The sequence below is a fragment of the Marmota flaviventris genome, chromosome 18 (assembly GCF_047511675.1).
Source record: "Marmota flaviventris isolate mMarFla1 chromosome 18, mMarFla1.hap1, whole genome shotgun sequence".
Classification (NCBI taxonomy): domain Eukaryota; kingdom Metazoa; phylum Chordata; class Mammalia; order Rodentia; family Sciuridae; genus Marmota; species Marmota flaviventris.
Genome location: NC_092515.1, coordinates 7,275,193 through 7,295,469, shown reverse-complemented (window position 1 = coordinate 7,295,469; position 20,277 = coordinate 7,275,193). Strand labels below are relative to the sequence as shown.

General features: G+C 50.2%; 2 protein-coding genes across 2 annotated transcripts in view; both read left to right on the top strand.

The window, feature by feature from the left end:
- Grin2d (glutamate ionotropic receptor NMDA type subunit 2D) overlaps positions 1–12,708 on the top strand; it is a 31,890-nt gene extending 19,182 nt beyond the window's left edge. The window contains exons 10-12 of the mRNA XM_027920404.2: positions 9,581–9,768; positions 9,969–10,201; positions 10,425–12,708. Coding sequence (XP_027776205.2) covers positions 9,581–9,768; positions 9,969–10,201; positions 10,425–11,753 — 1,750 coding nt within the window. The 3' untranslated portion in view covers positions 11,754–12,708. The remainder of the gene's footprint in view (positions 1–9,580; positions 9,769–9,968; positions 10,202–10,424) is intronic.
- Positions 12,709–13,711: 1,003 nt separating this feature from the next.
- Positions 13,712–20,265, top strand: Grwd1 (glutamate rich WD repeat containing 1). The gene is made up of 7 exons (XM_027920449.2): positions 13,712–14,008; positions 14,616–14,733; positions 15,136–15,295; positions 17,578–17,791; positions 17,926–18,068; positions 18,289–18,486; positions 19,372–20,265. The coding sequence occupies exons 1-7, from the start codon at positions 13,822–13,824 to the stop codon at positions 19,687–19,689; spliced, it is 1,338 nt and encodes a 445-aa protein (XP_027776250.1). The 5' UTR covers positions 13,712–13,821; the 3' UTR covers positions 19,690–20,265.
- The last annotated feature ends 12 nt before the right edge of the window (positions 20,266–20,277 follow it).

Here is a 20,277-nt window from a genome sequence, read left to right as displayed (position 1 = left end):
ATTTTTTAAATATTTTTTTTTTAGTTGTTGATAGACTTTTATTTTTTTTTTTTTTAGACTTTTATTGTATTTATTTATGTGTGGTGCTGAGACTTGAACCCAGTGCCTCACACATGCCAGGCAAGTGCACTGCCGCTGAGCCACAGCCCCAGCCCGTAATTTTCATAATATATTTTATATTATATAAATAAAATATATTATATAAATACTCCAGTATTTTCAAAATGTTATCATTTCAACGTTCAATTGATATGAACATTGAGATGATGTTGGGAGGGTGCGTTCAGTATGTATTTTATGCTCAAGGCCCACTTCAACTTGGACTTACCATAGTGCAGGTGCTCAATAGCTCCATCTGGTCTGTGGCTGTCATGTTGGACAGTACCCATTTAGAATTGTTTTTTTCTATTTTCCTTCCTCTTCTCATCTCCCCCACCCTCTCTTGCTCTTTCTCTTACTTGTACTTCTTCCTCTTTCCTTCCTTTTTCTTCCCCAACCTCAGATTTCATCCAAAGTTTTTCTAAGCTCCTCAGGACCTATATAACATTGTCTCCAGTGCCCGCTTCTGGGAATTCTGTAAGTTCCTGGGTTTCTCAGGTTCACCCCGGCTTCAAGCTCCTCTTTGCTGATTTAATTCACTTCCTTGGACCATCTGACTGGTCCTAGTGTGTCTTCCCAAGTTCAGAGTCTATGAACCAGAACTAGAACCCAGAAAGCCTCCACTGTGTGTGGTGGGGAGACAGGGAGGGGCCTGAAGACTGGCCAAGCTCTGCCAGCACTGGCCAATAGATATGCAACGAGCCTCGGGGTAGTGCTGTTTTCCAGTGGCCACATTAAGAGACATAAAAAGCAGGTGAAATTAATTTTCATAATATATTTTACTTGTCCCAATATGTCCAGTATATTACTTGGACACATAATCAATGCAACATGGTTGAGACATTTACCCAAGCTTTTCCCACATGCAGTCTTTGAAATGCAGTGTGCATTTCATACCCACAGCACCCACCAGTCCAGAACCTCCTGTCTCAAGTGCTCAGAGCCACGAGCAGTGTGAGGCCGCTGCATCAGGCAGCCCAGGTCTGCATTACCTAAATGAAAAGTGTCATAGTGGTCATCACAAACAGAAGACATAAAAGGCATCTGACCACCCCTGGCCCCTGGGAGACTTTTTCACTTCCTTACTCACCCCCCAGAGTATTCTCCCCAGCCAGCGCTGACTCATTGCTCATCTCCCTGCTTCCCACTTCTACCGTTTCCCTCCCCAGCTCCTCCCTCCAGGAAGGCTCCTGGGAATCCCAGATCCTCTCTTGGGCAAAGCAGAGACTGTTTTTCCCAGCTCTGCTCACGGAGCCACCCTGACCTCACTAGCACCTGCCAGGGGGAGGCTTGGTTACAAACAGCCTCCTCTCATCCACAGGGACGCCTCACACTTTGTCCTTGGCCTTAGGGAGCAAGAATTCAGACCCCACTTTCCAAATCCACTTGGTTCCTGAGTTTTGGGTAGCAAGAGTGAGAAAGTGACTAGCCAGGGAAACTGCCCATCTCACAAAATGAATCTGTCCCCTCCCTGACTTTGGAGAACCAAGGATACCTGTATGCCCCTGTCCCCATACAAATGTCAACCACATTCCCGGCTTTTACTGAGTAAAAATAGCTTGGAGACCTCATTCCATGTCTTTTTATAGATTATCATCATCCTTTTTTAAAATTGAGATATAGTATACATACAGTGAGGAAGAACAAACTACAAAAAAGTGGACCACCCATTGATTGTTTATACATGCACATGCACCCATGCGACCAGAGGAAGGTATGGAAATCTTTCCAGCTCCCGGAAAAGCTCTCCTTTGCCCTTCCTTCCTTCCTTCCTTCCTTCCTTCCTTCCTTCCCTCCCTCCCTCCCTCCCTCCTTCCTTCCTTCCTTCCTTACTGGGAATTGAACCAGTACCAGAACTGGGCACTCAACCATGGAGCCCCTCCCCCCAGGCCCTTTTTGTATTTTATATTTTACCAGAGATAGGGTCTCACTGAGTTGCTGAAGCTGGCTTTGAACTCTTGATCTTCCTGTCTCAGCCTCCCAAGCCACTGGGATTTCGGGCACACCACTGCGCCTGGCTTGAACATCATCTTAACAGAATCAAACAGGGTACATAATGTCTTTTGTGTCTTTTTCTCAACATTGTTACCTGGTCACTGGCTTTTTGCTGTGTGTGCCATTGTGTATACCCTTACGTGAATATACCACAAATTCTTCCATTCTGCTGTTAGAGGACATTTGGGTCATTTCTAGAGTTTGGCCATTATGAACAGGCTACTATAGTAAGTATTGGGAGGATGTATAGCTTCATTTTTTTGTGTGGGTGGGGGGGGTTGCTCCCATCGATGGATCAGCTGGGTCAAGGGAGGGACATGCTCAGCTGTGATGGATTCTGCCAGGTGTTTTCCAGAGTGCTTGTGGCAGCTCACACTCTCATGGGCAGTACAAGTGTTCCACCTGTTCCACATCCTTGCCAACGCTTGGTCTCATTCCCACTGTCTTTTTAATTTACTATAGTGTTTATTATATTCCAAGTCTGCTCTAACTCATTTTAGCTCATGATTAGTTTGCTGGGGCTACTGTGATGGCATATTTTTTGGCCTGTCATTCTGGAGGCTGGAAGTCCTGGTATCGTGGGGGGTTGGGAGGGAAGGATCCCTCCAAGCCTCTCTCTCCTTGGCTCACAGGTGGCTGTGTCCTCTCCTCTCTTCAGATTATTTTCCTTTTAAGTGCTTCTGTGTCCAAACTTCCCCTTTTTATCAGGACACCAGTCTTATTGATTTAGGGCCCACCCTGTGACCTCATTTTAATTTTTTTTAATTAAAAATAATTTTAAAACATTTTTTAGTTGTGTGTGGACACAATACCTTTATTTTATTTTTATGTGGTGCTGAGGATCAAACCCAGTGCCTCACACATGCTAGGCAAGTGCTCTTCCTCTGAGCCACAACCCCAGCCCCTCATTTTAATTTGATTGCCTCTTTCATGACCATTTTAGGTTAATATTATTAGAAACAAGCACAGCAAGATTCCCACGGCTGCTAATCACCAGGGCTGGGACTTGAACCCTAAGCTGCTTCTGCAGCCCAGGCTCCCAGCCTCTGGGCTGCACTGCCTTGTGTACACAGTGAGAAACCCAGAGCTGCTCCCCTGCCCCCTCCCAATTCACAAAGGACACCCCTGTGTTTCTCATTGTCACCTCTTGCTCTGATTTCCTGCTTCTGCTGAGTTCTTTTTTCCCCCAGTATCCCTTTTACATTTTTTCTAATTTTTAGTTCTATTTTTATCAGTTGTCCATCCACACAGTTTAGAAAGTAAAATATAAGATTTTTTGAAATGAAAAACAACAGGCCCCCATCTGCTTACCTCCCATGTCCCCCACCTGGAAGAATTTGCTTTCACCTTTTTCATTGTAACATTTTGCTATTTCTCTAAATACCATTTTTGTACTGCTACCTCTAGATTTTTTTTCAGTTTTAGGCATTTTCCATCCACTTCTCACTATGGAAGGCACATACTCATGCTCTTATTTAAATCCTTCCAGCCTCCCACATTGTGATTCTGACTAGATGAATATTCAGTGTTTACATGTTATGACTATGTAAATGCTCTCCCAGCTGCCACAAGTAGTAAACCATGATTACATTCCTCTCCTACACAATTCTTTGATTTTTTTTTTTCTGGAGTTAATAATTGTCTTTTTTTTTTCCCCTTCAGTTGCTTAGTGGCTGAGTTTCCTTTGTGCTTAATTAATTCAAACCCAAATTCTCTGTTAACTACCTGAATCTCTTTTTATGTTCAGAAGCATCAAATGCTCTCTTAATTTCCTTTCACTGAAGAGGTCTCTCTTGGCCTTCTAGCCTGCTCCCAGTTTGGATTCTGTGGAATCACAGATTGTTACTTTACCTGGGTTTTGCTCCCTTGTGCTTTTAAACATCCAGACAAAAGGCATATAGGAGAAATATTTTTGGAGATATTGCATATCTGAAAAGTCTTTGTCCTCATACTGAATAGACAGCCTGGCTGGGTATAGAATTCTGCAGTAGAGATCATTTCCTCTAAGGATTTGGAAGTATGACTCCATTGTGTTCTACTGTCCAGTATTACTGGAGAGGAACCCCAAATTATTCAGACTTCCAAGCCTTTGGTCTGTTCATTCTTTCCTTTGTCCTCAGATACTGACATTTATTAACAACATGCCTTGATCTATTTGCATTTCAGTTGTATTCTCATGCCATTTGTTTTGAGGAAATTTGTTTTTTCTTGAATACTTTTATGAACGGTTTCTCCCTTCTCATTCATTTCCCTGTACTTTTTTTTTTTTTTTTTTTGGTTCATATTAATTTGACATTAAACTTCTCAGACTGTCCATTTCTTTTATCCTTTTTCTTATTTTTCTCTGATACTTCCTGCAAGATTTTCATTTTTCTTTCACCTTTTTATTAAGCTTTTCATTTCTACTATTTCATACAACACTCACACACACACACACACACACACACACACACACACATATTTTGTGGTGGGGCTAAGGATTGAACCCAGGGCCTCACACATACTAGGCAAGCACTCTACTGCTAAGCAACATCCTCAGTCAAGTATATTATTAATTTTTAACAACTCTTTTTTTGGTCTCTGGACTTTTATAGTATTTTGTGAATTTCATATTATGCTATTTTACAGAATCCTATCATGGTTCAAAGTTGTAGTATCTTATTTTTCTGACATTATAGTTTTTTACTTTTAAGATATTTTCTCATCTTCACTGTTTCCACCAAAGCTCCCTTCCCCCCTCCCCCATTTATTCATTTTGTATCTTTATCTGATGTCCAGTAATCCTCTGTATCTGTTCCCATTTGGGAGTGGAGGTCTGGAATTCTGGAAGTGGTAAGCTTATAAGTGCTGAGCAGGGTTGCTGAACTTTACTGTAGGGTGATCTAAACCATATTTTTCCTGGAATTCCCAATGATGGTGTTTTGGGGGGGGATTTTTTTGGGTACACACACACACACACGTAGTTTTTGGTATATTCTTTGTTGTCAGTGGACTTTATTTTATTCATTTATATGCAGTGCTGAGAATTGAACCCAGTGCCTCATACATGCTAGGCAAGTGCTCTACCACTGAGCCACAACCCCGGCCCTTGGGATATATATTTTTTTAATATAGAGAGGAACAAAGAAGAAAATAATAAGCCATGATCTCCTTGACAAGATAACCCTTAATGACATGGAAGTTAAAAGGCATTCATTCGTGCACCCAGTAAATATTTATTAAGGTCTTCTTAAGCCAGAGTGCTAGGGCATAGCAGTGAACAGATCAAAGTCCCTGGAGCTTTCATTCCAGACTAGGAGACAGGCACGTGTGTGTGCCCCGAGCAGACTCCAGTGACAGGCAGGTATCTCCAATAGACAGAACATTTCTGCAACCATGGGAAGGTTCTAGACTTGTGCAGCCCCACGGGCAGTCCCCAGCTATTGAATGTGCTTGGTGTGACGAAGGAATGTGATTTTTAATTAAAATTCTGATGTAAATAGCCAGATGTGGCAAGTGGTTACCCCAGTGGACAGCACTGGAAAATGCCACCCTCACAGCGAGGCACAAGGGCTCTGGCTGCTGGGAGGGCACGTGACCTCACAAGAGAAGAAGGATGTGCATCTCCTACCAGGAAATAAAGCACCCAACCTGTCCGGGGGCCCATCCACGAGCCATGTTCAGTTTCCCACTCACAAAGGAGCTGCACAAACCTCAAGTCCCCTTTCCCTAAAAGCAGGCATTATTTTTATTTCTTTTAAAATAGGAAAGACACAAATACACACACATAGACACACACACACACACACACACACCCCTTCCCTGTACAATCCTTGAAACTGTCCCTTGTTTTCCTCTTGCTTTTTTCTGAGGAGGCCTCCTCTTGGCCACTTTTCCATGGAATGAGGTCTTACCTCTCCGCTCCAGGGCCCAGCCCACCGTCCAGCCTGAATTCATTCACTCAGCCACTTTTTTTTTTTTTTTCCCTTGAGACAGGATCTCTCTGTTGCCCAGGCTGGCCTCAAATTCCTGGGCTCAAGAGATCCTTCTGCCAGTCTCCCGTAGCTGGGACTGACAGGACACCATGCCCAGCTTACTCAGCCAGTCTTTATTAAGTACTTCATGTATACCAGATGCTGTTCTAGACCCTGTGGATGCAGTTTTAAACCATAAAGGCAAAGTCTCTGCCCTCATGGGATGAAAATCCAGTGGAGAGAGACAGGCGGTACAGTGAAGATAAAAACGTTGGCTGGTGTGTTCTGAGGCACAGGGGTAAGTGCTTATCGCCAAGTCAGGGCAGGGTGAAAGCGTTTGCAAGACCTGGGAGGGGGCTACAGGCTGCAGTATTAGGTAAGGGGCTTGAGAAGGTGTCTTTTGAACAGACCTTTGAAGGAGTGAGGGGTTGAGGCAGGTGGGTATCTGGGAGAAGAATGTTCCAGCAGGGGGAACAGCCCATGCAAAGGCCCTCAAGCAGCAGGAAGCTGTACCTGTTCCAGGTACAGCAGGAAGACCAGTGTGGCTCTCCTAGAGCAATGGAGGGACATGGGGGCAGAGGGGTAAGGAGGGGTGAGGAGATGTCCAATGGCCTGGGCCTTGAAACCCAAATAACTCAAGTCATACTGGGTAAAGTGGAGAGTCAGGGGAGGGTGGTGAGCTGAGGAGGGACAGGCACTAGATCGAAGGTTAAGACCCCCTTGATGACAGAGTGGAAATAAACATTGAAGAAGAGAGAGGCAGGGAATTTTTATTTTTCTCCAAACTTGTACCCCAACCAAAGCTGTAGGAAACAGCTGAGGGTTAGTTTTTTTGGTGCTGGGGATTGAATCCAGGGGCACTTAACCACGGAGCCACATCCCCAGAGATTATTTTTTGAGACAAGTTGCTTAGGGCCTCTCTAAATTGCTGAGGCTGGCCTCAAATTTGCAGTCCTCCTGCTTCAGCCTCCTGAGTCACTGGGATGCAGGCATGCCACCACCACACCTGGCAAATGGCTGAGTTTTAATACCGATTTAGGTTTGGGAGGTGGTAGGGGCTAGGCACTATATCCCAGAACAACTGAGCAAACAATTTAAAATGAATGCTGGGCTGAGGTGCAGCTCAGTGGTGGAGTGCGTGCCTGGCATGTTCAAGGTCCTGAGTTCCATCCCCAAAGCAAAAAAAAAAAAAAAAAAAAAAACAAGTGAACATCATTTGATTCCACCTTCCTAAAATTCCCTCAGTTATTTCCACCACTGAAAGCCTTAACTTTTAGTTTTCTCTAAATGCTCTTCAGGCTCTCCCTCTGCCCCCATTTCCTTAAGGACCCTTGACGATCTCCTTCCATCTCATTCTAGTCCATAGCCCCTCCCTTCCTCCTCTTCAGGCTGACTCTGGAAACTCCAAATTCTTCCCACTCAAAAGTGGAGTGCAATTCACCTTTCGCCCCCAAGGGCATTTTCCTAAACAAAGAGAAACCTAGAGAGAAATTACAGTTTCCCTGCAAGGCAAAAGCGCCCACAGGCAGTGGCGGTATTTTTCTTGCCTGCACGTCCATTTCCGATGCCAGCAGGGATCTCCTGCCCTTTTGGATCTACAGAAAACTAACCCAGACCCCACTCTCCAGCCTCGGGACTGGACAGTGACTGCTCTCCCCAGACCCTGCTAATTCTCAAGCTCTGTGTTCTTTGCTCCACCCCAACTCTGCTTCTGCTCCGCCCATTCAATTTGAGGCAGCTGCTCCCAGTCTGTCTCCCCTGTTGGGGTCGGGGGCATGGACTAATTCAGCCTTTTTTCCTCATTCCCACACACTTCAGGCATTTATGTGTGACCATGTTAGTGTGTGGTCAGAGCTTTTCTGAGTTTTTGGTCACAGGGATTTACACCAGCTGATAGGCTAAGGGTTCTGGTAGAAAGCCTGCCTACTAACTGTGTGTGTGTGTGTGTGTGTGTGTGTGTGTACTCAGAGGCCCCAGGTTCAACCCCCAGCACCACTGAAAACAGAAAAAACAGGCTAGCAATTCAAAAGTCAAGGTTAAGCATTCTTCCCTGGAAGACCCTTTCCTTTCTCTGCAACCCAGGCTCCAGGCTTGTGTCATTGCCTACCTTGTACTCCCTGGGCCCTCGAACTCTCCAACACTGTTTCATTTTAAATTAAATAAACTTAAAATTCCATCTTTTCATCCCACTGGTCACACTTCAGGTGCTGAAGAGGTATATGTGGCTAGTGGCTGCCCTGTTGGGCAGTCCCACTGGAATATCCCATCATAGCAGACGGTTCTTTCAGACAATGCTAGGCTAGACAGACGGGTACCTCCCTCTCAGGACTTGTCTGGTGTCTGCAGAGGAAATGACCAGAATTTCACCCCACTGCCTGTCATTAAAAAATAAATAAATATGAGGTCATATTCTAAATGGAATTCCAGGGCTAGTTTTGTACTAATACATCCTGGATGCCTTCATTGGACAGATCATAAACATTTATCTGATATCACAGAATTGTTACAAAGTGTTCCCTGGCCTGGACTCATTTATTCACTCATTCATTTATTCTGATGATATTCATCAGCTGCCTTGTATGTGTCAGGAACTATGCCCTGGCCATGGCTGGGAATGAGACCAACTGGGACCCTGCTCCCTGGGGCTTCAGTCTCCTGGGAGAGGTTGAGATGAGTCCAGTAATCATGGAGATTAGTACAGACTGGCCACAGTTGTGGAAGAATGATGCTTGGTGTGGGCCACAGTGTCTCATCCATGAGAACCAATCCCATACCCCTGCTTCTCATCCCCCCAAGTTTTAGAAATTAGGGCCTGGGGGGAGGACACAAGTATGTTAAGGTATGTTTCTGGGCCTATGTTTCCTCATCTGAAAACAAATGGACATCATAGTTTCTATCTCATAGGGATGCTGTGAGGATTAACTGGATTTCTAGGCTAGATAGATCATGCCTGGTGTAGTCTATGTGCAACATAGCAGTCGTTCACATTATTATTATCATTCTCTCTTTGAAGCCTCAATCCTCCTCTTTAAATTGCAGGACCCTTTTATTTATGTATTTTAAAATTCTTATTCATTGTATTTTATTGTAAAATACTAGGGGTACTAGGGGTTGAATTCAGGGCCTCACTCATGTTAGACAAGTGCTCTATTCCTGAGCTACACCCCCAGCCCCTAGACCATTTTAAAAAATAGGTTTTCTACTTAAAAAAAAAAATAGGATTTTCTCTGGAGGGCTACAGTGAAAATTAAAAACAGTTCATTATTCATCAAAAGTCACAGTTAACATTTCTCCAGCACCTCCTTTGCATCAAGCATTATCCAGCGTTTGCAAAAACTCTGGACTGGAGATATTGCAATTATGCCCATTTTACAGAGGTTGAAACTAAAGCACAAGAGAGCTTTGTCTTTGCTCAAGAGCTCCAGGTCGTTAGGATTTGGAGGGACTGGTGGTTAGGGGTGAGAGAGCTTCTGGGCTGGGTCATGATGGCAAATGAATGGGACTCACGCTGCCTTCATGCCCCCTGTCCTCAGGAAGCTGGATGCTTTCATCTATGATGCAGCAGTGCTCAACTACATGGCCCGCAAGGATGAGGGCTGCAAGCTTGTCACCATAGGCTCTGGCAAGGTCTTCGCCACCACAGGCTATGGCATTGCCCTGCACAAAGGCTCCCGCTGGAAACGGCCCATCGACCTGGCACTGCTGCAGTTCCTGGGGGATGGTGGGGCTGCCTGCAGGGACTTCCATTTTCACATGGGAGGCGGGAGAGTGGGACCCCTGGGACCTGGGGAAGGAGAGATTGGGGACCTTGACACCAGGGTCTGCTAGATGAAGGGCTGGGGGCATGGACTCCCATAACAGAGGGGGGAGGATCCTGAGAGGGTGTTCATAGCAGGTGACCTCTGACCCCACCTTCCCCAGATGAGATCGAGATGCTGGAGAGGCTGTGGCTCTCTGGGATCTGCCACAATGACAAAATCGAGGTGATGAGCAGTAAGCTGGACATCGACAACATGGCGGGTGTCTTCTACATGCTCCTAGTGGCCATGGGCCTCTCCTTGCTGGTCTTCGCCTGGGAACACCTAGTCTACTGGCGCCTGCGGCACTGTCTGGGGCCCACCCACCGCATGGACTTCCTGTTGGCCTTCTCCAGGGTATGTAGCGGGAGGAGACCCGCAGAGACCAGGAGGTACCGGCAGAGTTGAGGAAGGAAGGGAAGAACGTGGTGACGCAGGCGTAGATGTGGGGAGAAAGAGGCAGAGACTAATGGTAGTGGAAGGGTCCCAGGCGGAGGCCTGGAGAGGAGGGAGGCACCCCCGGGGGAGGGCAGGTGTCCTCGCATCCTGCGCTGACCCCATTCTCTCACCCGCCACACAGGGCATGTACAGCTGCTGCAGCGCCGAGGCCGCTCCTCCGCCAGCCAAGCCCCCTCCGCCTCCTCAGCCTCTGCCCAGCCCCGCGTACCCCACTGCGCGGCAGGCTCCGGGCCCCGCGCCATACGTGCCCCGAGAGCGCGCTGCCGTGGACCGCTGGCGCCGGGCCAAGGGCGCAGGGCCGCCGGGAGGCGTGGGCCTGGCCGACGGCTTCCACCGTTACTACGGCCCCATCGAACCACAGGGCCTAGGCTTGAGTGAGGCGCGCTCCGCGCCCCGGGGTGCGGCCGGGCGCCCGATGTCCCCTCCCGCTGCGCAGCCCCCACAGAAGCCACCGCCCTCCTACTTTGCCATCGTGCGCGACAAGGAACCGGCCGAGCCACCCGCGGGCTCCTTCCCTGGCTTCCCGTCGCCGCCCGCGCCCCCCGCCGCCGCGGCCACCGGCGTCGGGCCACCGCTCTGCCGCCTGGCCTTCGAGGACGAGAGCCCGCCGGCGCCGGCGCGCTGGCCGCGTTCCGACCCCGAGAGCCAGCCCCTGCTGGGGCCTGGCGCGGGCGGCACCGGGGGAGCTGGGGGTGCGGCGGGCGGGGCCCCAGCCGCACCGCCCCCGTGTCGCGCCGCGCCGCCCCCCTGCCCTTACCTAGACCTCGAGCCGTCGCCGTCGGACTCGGAGGACTCGGAGAGCCTGGGCGGCGCATCGCTGGGCGGCTTGGAGCCGTGGTGGTTTGCCGACTTCCCTTATCCCTACGCCGAACGTCTGGGGCCGCCACCCGGCCGCTACTGGTCGGTCGACAAGCTTGGGGGCTGGCGCGCCGGCAGCTGGGACTACCTGCCCCCACGCAGCGGTCCAGCTGCCTGGCACTGTCGCCACTGCGCCAGCCTGGAGCTGCTGCCGCCGCCGCGCCATCTCAGCTGCTCGCACGACGGCCTGGACGGCGGTTGGTGGGCGCCGCCACCTCCGCCTTGGGCCGCTGGGCCCCCGCCACGGCGCCGGGCCCGCTGCGGATGCCCGCGGCCGCACCCTCACCGCCCGCGGGCCTCTCACCGAGCGCCAGCCCCCGCGCCACATCACCATCGGCACCGGCGCACCGCGGGGGGCTGGGACCTCCCGCCACCCGGGCCCACCTCGCGCTCACTCGAGGACCTCAGTTCCTGTCCCCGCGCGGCCCCCGCGCGTAGGCTCACGGGGCCCTCCCGACACGCGCGCCGGTGCCCGCACGCCGCGCACTGGGGGCCACCGCTGCCCGCCGCGCCTCACCGGAGACACCGGGGCGGGGATCTGGGCACCCGCAGGGGCTCGGCGCACTTCTCCAGCCTCGAGTCCGAAGTATGACGCGGCCCAGGGGGCCCCACTGCCCCCTCGGTCAGCGCAGGCCACAGCCCGAGGGGGCGCGCTCAAGAGACAGGACCCGCGTGGGTTGGAAAGTAAGGAATGCAACTGACCGTACCCCGCCTGGAGTAGCGTCCCCTTGCATTGGGGGAACCACGAGCCAGAGGGGATTTGGTTGCCCAGATCTCACCCAGCCTGAGAGCCAGGGAGCGGGAGGGGGCGGGGGGGTCATGGAGCCCACCCGACTTTTTTTAAAACCCGACAAGGGCTTTTTAATGTCACCAGATGGGGCGGGAGGTGGGGGGGTCACGCCACGCCCGCGCCCCGCCCCCACGCCCGGGGCCGTGGTCCCCACATCACTGTGCAGCTCCCCGGCCCAGCCACGCCTCCGGGGAAGCCCGTTTTTAACCTTTCATCCATCGGGACTCAAAACTGTGAGACGCGTTCGCCAAACTGTGACCCCAGACCTTGGCCCCGCCACACAGAAACCCCTGACCCCAGACTGTGACTTCCGACACCTAAAATGGTCATCCGACCCCAGACTGTGACCCGAACCCCAGACTGTGCCCCAACCAGACTGTGACCCTTGATGTCAAACCTTGACACCCACCCCTCCTTGTTTTCCATTCTCGTTGGCTTTTTCCCTACTTTGACCTACGACCTGTTTCCAACGGAAGCCCCACCTTCCCCTGTCCCTCAGTGATCCCAAAACCCCTCAAGCCCAAACTTCCACCCTTCCCGTCTCCCTACCACTCCAAGTGTCACCAACCACATCCTCTCTAAACCCAACCCTTGTGATCCTTCAGTGATGACCCAGCAGACCCCCCACCAAAGCCTCCTCTTCCCAGATCTCCAGCAGGGTCTGGGGCTGGGTTGTGGAGGGGAGGATCTTCACACTTCACCACCAACCTTCCTTCCACGCTCCTGTTCCACATCGCAGTGTTTGGAATAAACCATGTTTTTATGCCACCTCAGTCCAAGCCTGAGCTCTGTATCTGTCCCTTAGTCTCCCTTAACTTCTCTGGAGAAAACAAACTGAGAAATGTCCCACAGGGGAAGAGGAGACAGAATCAGAACAGACTCTGAAGGGACGTGGAGAAAAAAACCAAGGAAAAGGAGGTGGGAAAAGAACTGAGGAGAAAGAGGTCGAGAGTGGGCCAGGGCAGAGAGCGCCCTCAAAAGAGTGGTGAGAACAATCCGGTATAGAGAAACATTTCAGGATCAAACTCAGGGTTCCATTTCCTATGGCCACAAGCAACAAGGCTTGCTAGATTCATAATGCCCTGCTCAGGCAAGCACGGAGAGTCTTATCACATCCCAGCCAATCGCCACCCTTGGACGCCGTTAATCTCACCAATGAGAATCTTTTTCTAACATTTCATTACGCCAATTAACCAAACTGCTGGTACCGATAGGTGATAAAGAGAGCCAACGCACTTGTAATAGCTGCCTCCAGAGGGTGGACTTTCTGAGTAAGTGCTGGCTGACCAGAGCTGCAGTGTAAACGCCTGGTTAGGCAATTGACTGTCCCTAGAGGGTAGATTTAACCGACTAACTTACACATAATATCCAGCCTGTCTACCTAGAGACTTTTGAAATAAATTAAAGCCATCATAACGGGGAGAGAAGAAGAAACCGGCTTTATGGGTCCTCAGGGAGCAGAAACTCAGTCACCCTGCCAGTAAGTGCTCGAGTTTGCATAGATGAATAATTAATTAAGTGGAAAGACAGCCCTGGGAATGAAAGGTGAAAGATGGAGGCGGGTTCGGAACTCTAGTAAATGGGGGTTGGGGGCGGCCTCCTGTAAAACTACAACTCCCACGAGCCTTTGCCATCGCCACGGGAAAGGCGCCCTAGGTCACGCGGAACACAGTTTTTCCGTAGCCGCGGAGTCCTCTCCTGGGGCGCGGACCTCTGTGTGTTAGTTATGGGTCTCTCAAGGCTCGGCTCCCTCTAATTGGTGGTCCGCGAGGTTTCCACGGCAACCGAGCAGTGGGCGGACCTTAGAAGGTAGGAAGCGAGACCCGGAAGTGACGCTCTTACCTCGCGACGGCAGCGAGAAGGGTGGAAGATGGCTGCGCGCAAGGGAAGGCGTCGCACGTGTGAGACTGGGGAACCCATGGAGGCCGAATCCCGGGACGCAGGTTCTGAGGGACCGCCCCAGGTCTACCTGCCCGGCCGGGGACCGCCGCTGCGCGAAGGAGAGGAGCTGGTCATGGATGAGGAGGCCTATGTGCTGTACCACCGTGCGCAGACTGGTAGGACTGAGGGCCCGGACTCCTGGGTCTTGAGGAAGGGACTGGTCCTGAGCATTAAACTTAAAAGAGGGCTGGGGTTGTGGCTCAGCGGTAGAACGCTTGCCTAGCATGTGTGACGCCATAGGTTCGATTCTCAGCTCCACATACAAATAAGTAAAAAAATTCATCAACAACTAATAAAAATGTTTTTTTAAAAGGGGGCTGGGGAGATAGCTCATTTGGTAGAGTGCTTGCCTTGCATGCACAAGTCCCCAGGTTCGAACTCCAGCACCACCAAAAAAAAAAAAAAAAAAAAAAACCTAGAATAGATGCCCAGAAAAAGAAAGCTGGTCGGGAGGCTGAGACAGGAAGACCGCCAATTCAAAGGCAGCGTCAGAAACCGCGCTAAACAACTCAATGAGACCCTGTCTCTAAATAAAATACAAAAAATAGGCTGGGGATGTGGCTTAGTGGTTGAGTGCTCTTGAGTTCAATCCCTGGTACAAAAAAAAAAAAAGAAAGTAAGCTGGGTTTAGGAGAGGTTATGTCACACAGGAGATGGTTGGTCCCTGAGGAAGGTGGAGGCTGAGATTGTCCCATCCTAAATCCTCTTTCCTTCTATCCCCAGGTGCCCCCTGTCTCAGCTTCGACATAGTCCGAGATCACCTGGGAGACAACCGGACAGAGCTTCCTCTTACACTTTATCTGTGTGCGGGGACCCAGGCGGAGACTTCCCAGAGCAACAGGTGAGTGAGATCCGTGGCTTTCTTTCCTGGGAGCAAGGGTCTGAGCTTCCACATACAGCTTCCTTCCTCAGAACCAAGGAGTTAGGGTTTCTGCCTCAATGGGACCCAAGAGTCTTGAGTTTCCAGCTTCCTTTTTGCCCTTTTTGTTTTTGTTTGTTTGTTTTTGTACCAGGGATTGAACCCAGAGGCACTTAACCACTGAGCCACACCCCAGCCTTTTTTTTTTTCTTCATCTTATTTAGAGACAGGGTTTCACTGAATTGCTGAGACTGGCTTTCAATTCATGATCCCCCTGCCTCACCCTCCCTGCTGGCATGACAGGCTTCCAGCCCTTTGCTGTAATTCTTGACATTCACTAACATCTTGATATTGACTGCCTGACTCATCCCATACCTCCTCCAGACTGATGATACTTCGAATGCACAATCTGCATGGGACTAAATCCCCATCCTCAGAGGACAGTGATGATGAGGAGGAGGAAGATGAAGAGGATGAAGAAGAGCGGAAGCCTCAGCTGGAGCTGGCCATGGTACCTCACTATGGTGGCATCAACCGAGTTCGGGTACGTACGTATAGTCCCAGTAATCTACTTTGCGTTCTCTGAGGATGTCAAACCCCACCATGTGCACAGATTTTTTGGGCCCCTCCTCATGCCCTTCAACTTTTAGAAAAGTACTTGGCATGTGACTTTGTAATTGTCATGTGCTAGGTACTGTTTTAAATTATGATATTATTATATCTTTTGCTTTCCTTATATGTAAAATGGTAAGAATTATAAAATTTAGCCTATTGAACTGATGTGAGGATAAAATGAAATAATGTATAGTGCCCTGGAAGAGCATCTGTTTTTAATGTGTGATATTTTTTGTTAAGTGATTACCTAGGTGTGGTTTTGGGATTTAGAGGTTTGTTTGCTTTACCGTTAAAAATCTTGTGATCAAATAAGTGCACAAATAAAATGAGATAATACACTATGAAGAGCACTTAGAGCAGTATCAACCCATAACTTGTCCTGTGTGTTTCCAGTAAGTTATTGCTATGCTTCAGATACTATCCTAAATGTTGAGCTTTTTTTTTTTTTTAATGGGTAAGCTGAAGTTTTCTAGCACACTTTAACAATGTTAAACACCTTTTGCAACTTCTTCCCTCCCACCTCCCTCAACCCATAAATGTTGAGCATTTAACAGCAGGCAAAAGTCTCTGGCCCTGTGAATTTACATGCTAGTGGGGAAAGGAATAAGAAGAAATTGATACCTGTGTAGTTTGTCATAAGGTGCTAAGTTTTGTGGAGAAGAATTTCAGTTAAGCAGGATAAGGGGGGTAGTGTTTCTGGCGTGGCGTTGCTATTTTAAAGAGCATAATTAAGAGTATTCAGTGAGCAGGTGCCCTTTGAATAGACCCCCAGGAAGTAAAGGAGTGAGCCCATGATGTCTGTTACAACAGATTTGCAGGCAAAATTTGCAGTAGAGTGTCAGCAGGAGAGGCCGAGAGAACAGGTTGGGAGTGTGCTTTTTTAGTGTAGCCCGCATGAGTATTGGATGTGAGAAAGAAGAAGCCAGGAGTCCTGAAGTTTTGGGCCTGAGATGGAGAGCACTTGGGGGAGTAGGCTGCAGTTGGTGGAAGAGGAAAGAGGTCAGGGTTAGGGGGTGCTGGAAATCAGGTGCAAAAGGACTTGGTTTTGTCATGTTTGATAGCTTTCAAGGGAAGCTGGGGAGACCAGGATATCTGGAATAGAGTGGTTGGGAGATGGTTGCAAGATCTGGAGGAGGGGCACAGAGGATAAAGATTGATTAGGCCATTAATAGGACTTGGATTTCAGGCTGGGCACAGGGGCACATACCTGTAATCCCAGTAACTCTGGAGGGTGAGATAGAAGGATGGTTTGAAGTCAGCCTTGGCAACTTAGTGAGGCCCTTTCTCAAAATAACAAGGGCTAGAAGTATAGCTCTGGTAGAGCAGGCCTGGATTCAATCCCTAGTACCACCCAAATGATTAAAAAAAAAAGGACTTAGGCTTCTACTTGGGAAAAATTGGAAACCATTGGAGGCTTAGAGCAGAGAATGACAGAATCTCACATTTGTTTTAAAAGGCTCCCTCTGACTGCTGTAGAATTTAAAGGTTGAAGACTAGAGAAAGCTGTTAGAGTAATTCAAGGGGAAGATGAAATCACTAGAGAGTGAGTGTCAACAATAGAGGTCAAGAGAACATGTTGGGAGTGTGCTTTTTTAGTGTAGCCAGCATGAGTATTGGATATGAGAAAGAAGAAACCAGGAGTCCTGAAGTTTTGGGCCTGAGATGGAGAGCACTTGGGGGAGTAGGCTGCAGCTGGTGGAAGAGGAAAGAGGTCAGGGTTAGGGGGGGGTGCTGGAAGCCTTGAGGCTGGATGATATCTCCCAGTGAGCAAACACACAGGGTCAAAATGATCTGAGGACTGACCCCTGTGATCCCTCAGCATTTGGAAGATGAAGAAGAGCGGAAGCCTCAGCTGGAGCTGGCCATGGTGCCTCACGGTGGCAGCATCAACCTAGTTTGGGTCCATTGTGGCCCCAGCAGAGTCTGATCGCGCTCCTAGAGCGGGCAGGAGTTAGCCAGCCACAATTCCCAGGCGTCTCAGAGCTTTGTGCTCTCACCCACACTACCTACCTCTGCTATAGTCTGGGGAGTTGATCCAGTTACAAACTGGTCTTGCAGGTTGTGATCTCTTTCCTACAAAGGTTTTGGGGAGTTAGTAGTGCCAACCCTGGGGTATCTGAGGAACTGTAGTTCTGAATCTCAGGGCTGCTGGGAACTTGTGGTCCCACCCTGAGCCTCCTATTCTCTATTTCATGCACCCCTCTCCCACAGGTGTCATGGCTAGGTGAAGAACCTGTGGCTGGAGTGTGGTCAGAGAAGGGCCAGGTGGAGGTGTTTGCACTGCGGCGGCTTCTGCAGGTAGTAGATGACCCCCAGGCCATGGCAGTCTTCCTCCGGGATGAGCAGGCCCGAGTGAAGCCTATCTTTACCTTTGCTGGCCACATGGGTGAGGGCTTTGCCCTGGACTGGTCTTCCCGGGTACCTGGTGAGTCCTGGGGTTTTCACATGGTTTGGGGAGGTGTGAGGGAACAAGGTCCACAGCAGGAGGGGGTAGTTAGACTCCAATGAGGGCAGGGAGCTGTGGACAGGTGGGGTGAGGTAGTTTCCTGACTCCCCCAGGTCGTTTGCTGACTGGTGACTGTCAGAAGAATATTCACCTCTGGACACCTTCAGATGGTGGTTCCTGGCATGTGGATCAGCGGCCATTTGTGGGCCACACACGCTCCGTGGAGGACCTGCAGTGGTCCCCAACTGAGGATACGGTGAGGGAGGACTTGGGGGCTTAGATGCCTGGGGTGATATGGGGCAGGATAGGGACCTGGAGTCCTTGGGAGGAGGGGACTGAACTGGGGTCTGAGAGATTCTGTTTGTAGGCTAAGTCCTAATCAGGGGCGTATAAAGACAGTAGCTGGTAGATGAGTTCCTGTCTTCAGGGAGGGTTGGAGGTACATCTGAGCACTCAGAATTATTCCACTTGTTCAGGTGTTTGCCTCTTGCTCTGCTGATGCCTCCATTCGCATTTGGGACATCCGGGCTGCCCCTGGCAAGGCCTGCATGCTCACCACAGCCACTGCCCATGATGGGGATGTCAACGTCATCAGCTGGAGTCGCCGGGAGCCCTTTCTGCTCAGTGGTGGGGATGATGGGGCCCTCAAGGTCTGGGACCTGCGGCAGTTCAAGGTATTTTCCCAGAAGTCACCAGGATCTGTAGATTTTTCCCTCCTAAAATAGTCCAGTCCAGCCTCTTTTGGCGGGGGCAGGATGTACCAGATTGAACCCAGCAGCGCTTAACCACTGAGCCACATCCCCAGCCCATCTTTTTATTTTTTACTTAGAGACACAGTCTCACCAAGTTCCCGAGTCTGGCTTCCAGGAATTGTGGGTTGTGTTTTAGTAGATTTTACAGCATTGGCCAAGTAAGAATTGGGGTCCGCCTCACTCATTGCAAGGGAGGAAACTGGGCACTGAAAGGACAGGAGCAGAAGTAATGTCACAGCTAAGAGGCCCCCTAGGCAGGAGAAACTGCAGCGTCTGATGTCCCTCTAGATGGAGCCAGGGCATCACCTGTCTGTCCTTCCTGCACCACCACATCGTAATTCTTTTTCCCCTTCAATTTAATCAACTCTGTAGAATCACTCTAGGGAAGCTTCCAGGCCAGCAGGCCCAGAGCCATTAATGGACCAGTCCCAGCTAGTGAGATGCCCGTTCCAGCAGCACCTCTGCCCAACACAGGTGCTGTCATCCTTTGATGATTACCTGGAGCTTTGGGGAGCTGTGCTACTGCCATATTGAGGCCTTGGCCTTGACCAGTGAGGACAGCACTAGGAGACCACCCCTCCTTTATGAGAAGGGAAAATGAGGCAGTTGAAGGGTGGGCAGGGGCAGTGCTCCGGTGTCCCAGAGCTGAGAAATGCTTTGCAGATGAAGCCACAGCCCCTGGGACTGCTGCTGTCCTTTGTGCCATCTACCTTTTGTGGACTTGGGGCTTAAGGGTAAATGCCGTGTGTGAACCCTGATGCTCAGGCTGAAGTGTTCAGAGCCCTTGACTCCCATCTTTTCTCGCAGTCTGGCTCCCCAGTGGCCACCTTCAAGCAGCATGTGGCCCCTGTGACCTCTGTTGAATGGCACCCCCAGGACAGCGGGGTCTTCGCAGCCTCAGGTGCAGACAACCAGATCACACAGTGGGACCTGGCTGTGGAGCGGGACCCTGAGGCAGGCGACGTGGAGGCTGACCCTGGGCTGGCGTCCCTCCCGCAGCAGCTGCTGTTCGTACACCAGGGTGAGACGGACCTGAAGGAGCTGCACTGGCACCCGCAGTGCCCGGGGGTCCTGGTCAGCACCGCTCTGTCTGGCTTCACGGTATTCCGCACCATCAGCGTCTGAGGCAACCCCACGGCCTCCAGCCCTGCCTTTTACCTGGGAACTGAAGCTGAAGTTGGTTTGCCTGGAAGGGGTTCATTCAGGTCTCTTGAGTAGCCTCCCAAAAGAAGGGCTTAGTTTAACTGGCCCATGGAGAGCAGAAAAGATGGATTCTGCTCCCTTGAAGGACTTGGTTTGACTCTGGCTCTGCGAAGCCATGCCACCAAAGATGATTCCAGCAAAGACCTCCACCCATCAGAGCACTTGATTAGCCAACTGTGGCTTGAATATGGAATTCTTGTCAGCTTTGTCACCTGGCTTGACCCTTTGACCTCTGCCCCAGGACCTAGTTTTGACTATTGGTCTCTCCCCCAGGGACTTCAAGGGCTTTACCATGGCTGGACCAACTTTGAGGTATGGGCTCCTCTGGTGGAATTTGGTTCTGCGCCTTGTCTTCACCTTGTCTTCCAGCCAGCTGGGTTTGGCCAGGAATTCCCAGTGAGGGGGTCTGTAGGGAGCCCTCTCCTCCCTGAGCTGAGGGCTGGTACTCTTGGGGGAAGAAGATAAAAGAGGCAATAAAGGACCCAAATGAGGACTGAAGTGCTGTTGAGA

Excerpts from the sequence above, each read along its gene's own strand:
- Grwd1 (XM_027920449.2), top strand. The coding sequence starts at position 13,822 with ATGGCTGCGCGCAAGGGAAGGCGTCGCACGTGTGAGACTGGGGAACCC. Across the intron at positions 14,009-14,615 it reads GTACCACCGTGCGCAGACTG|GTGCCCCCTGTCTCAGCTTC; the intron begins GTAGGACTGAGG and ends TTCTATCCCCAG. Across the intron at positions 18,487-19,371 it reads GGGACCTGCGGCAGTTCAAG|TCTGGCTCCCCAGTGGCCAC; the intron begins GTATTTTCCCAG and ends CTTTTCTCGCAG.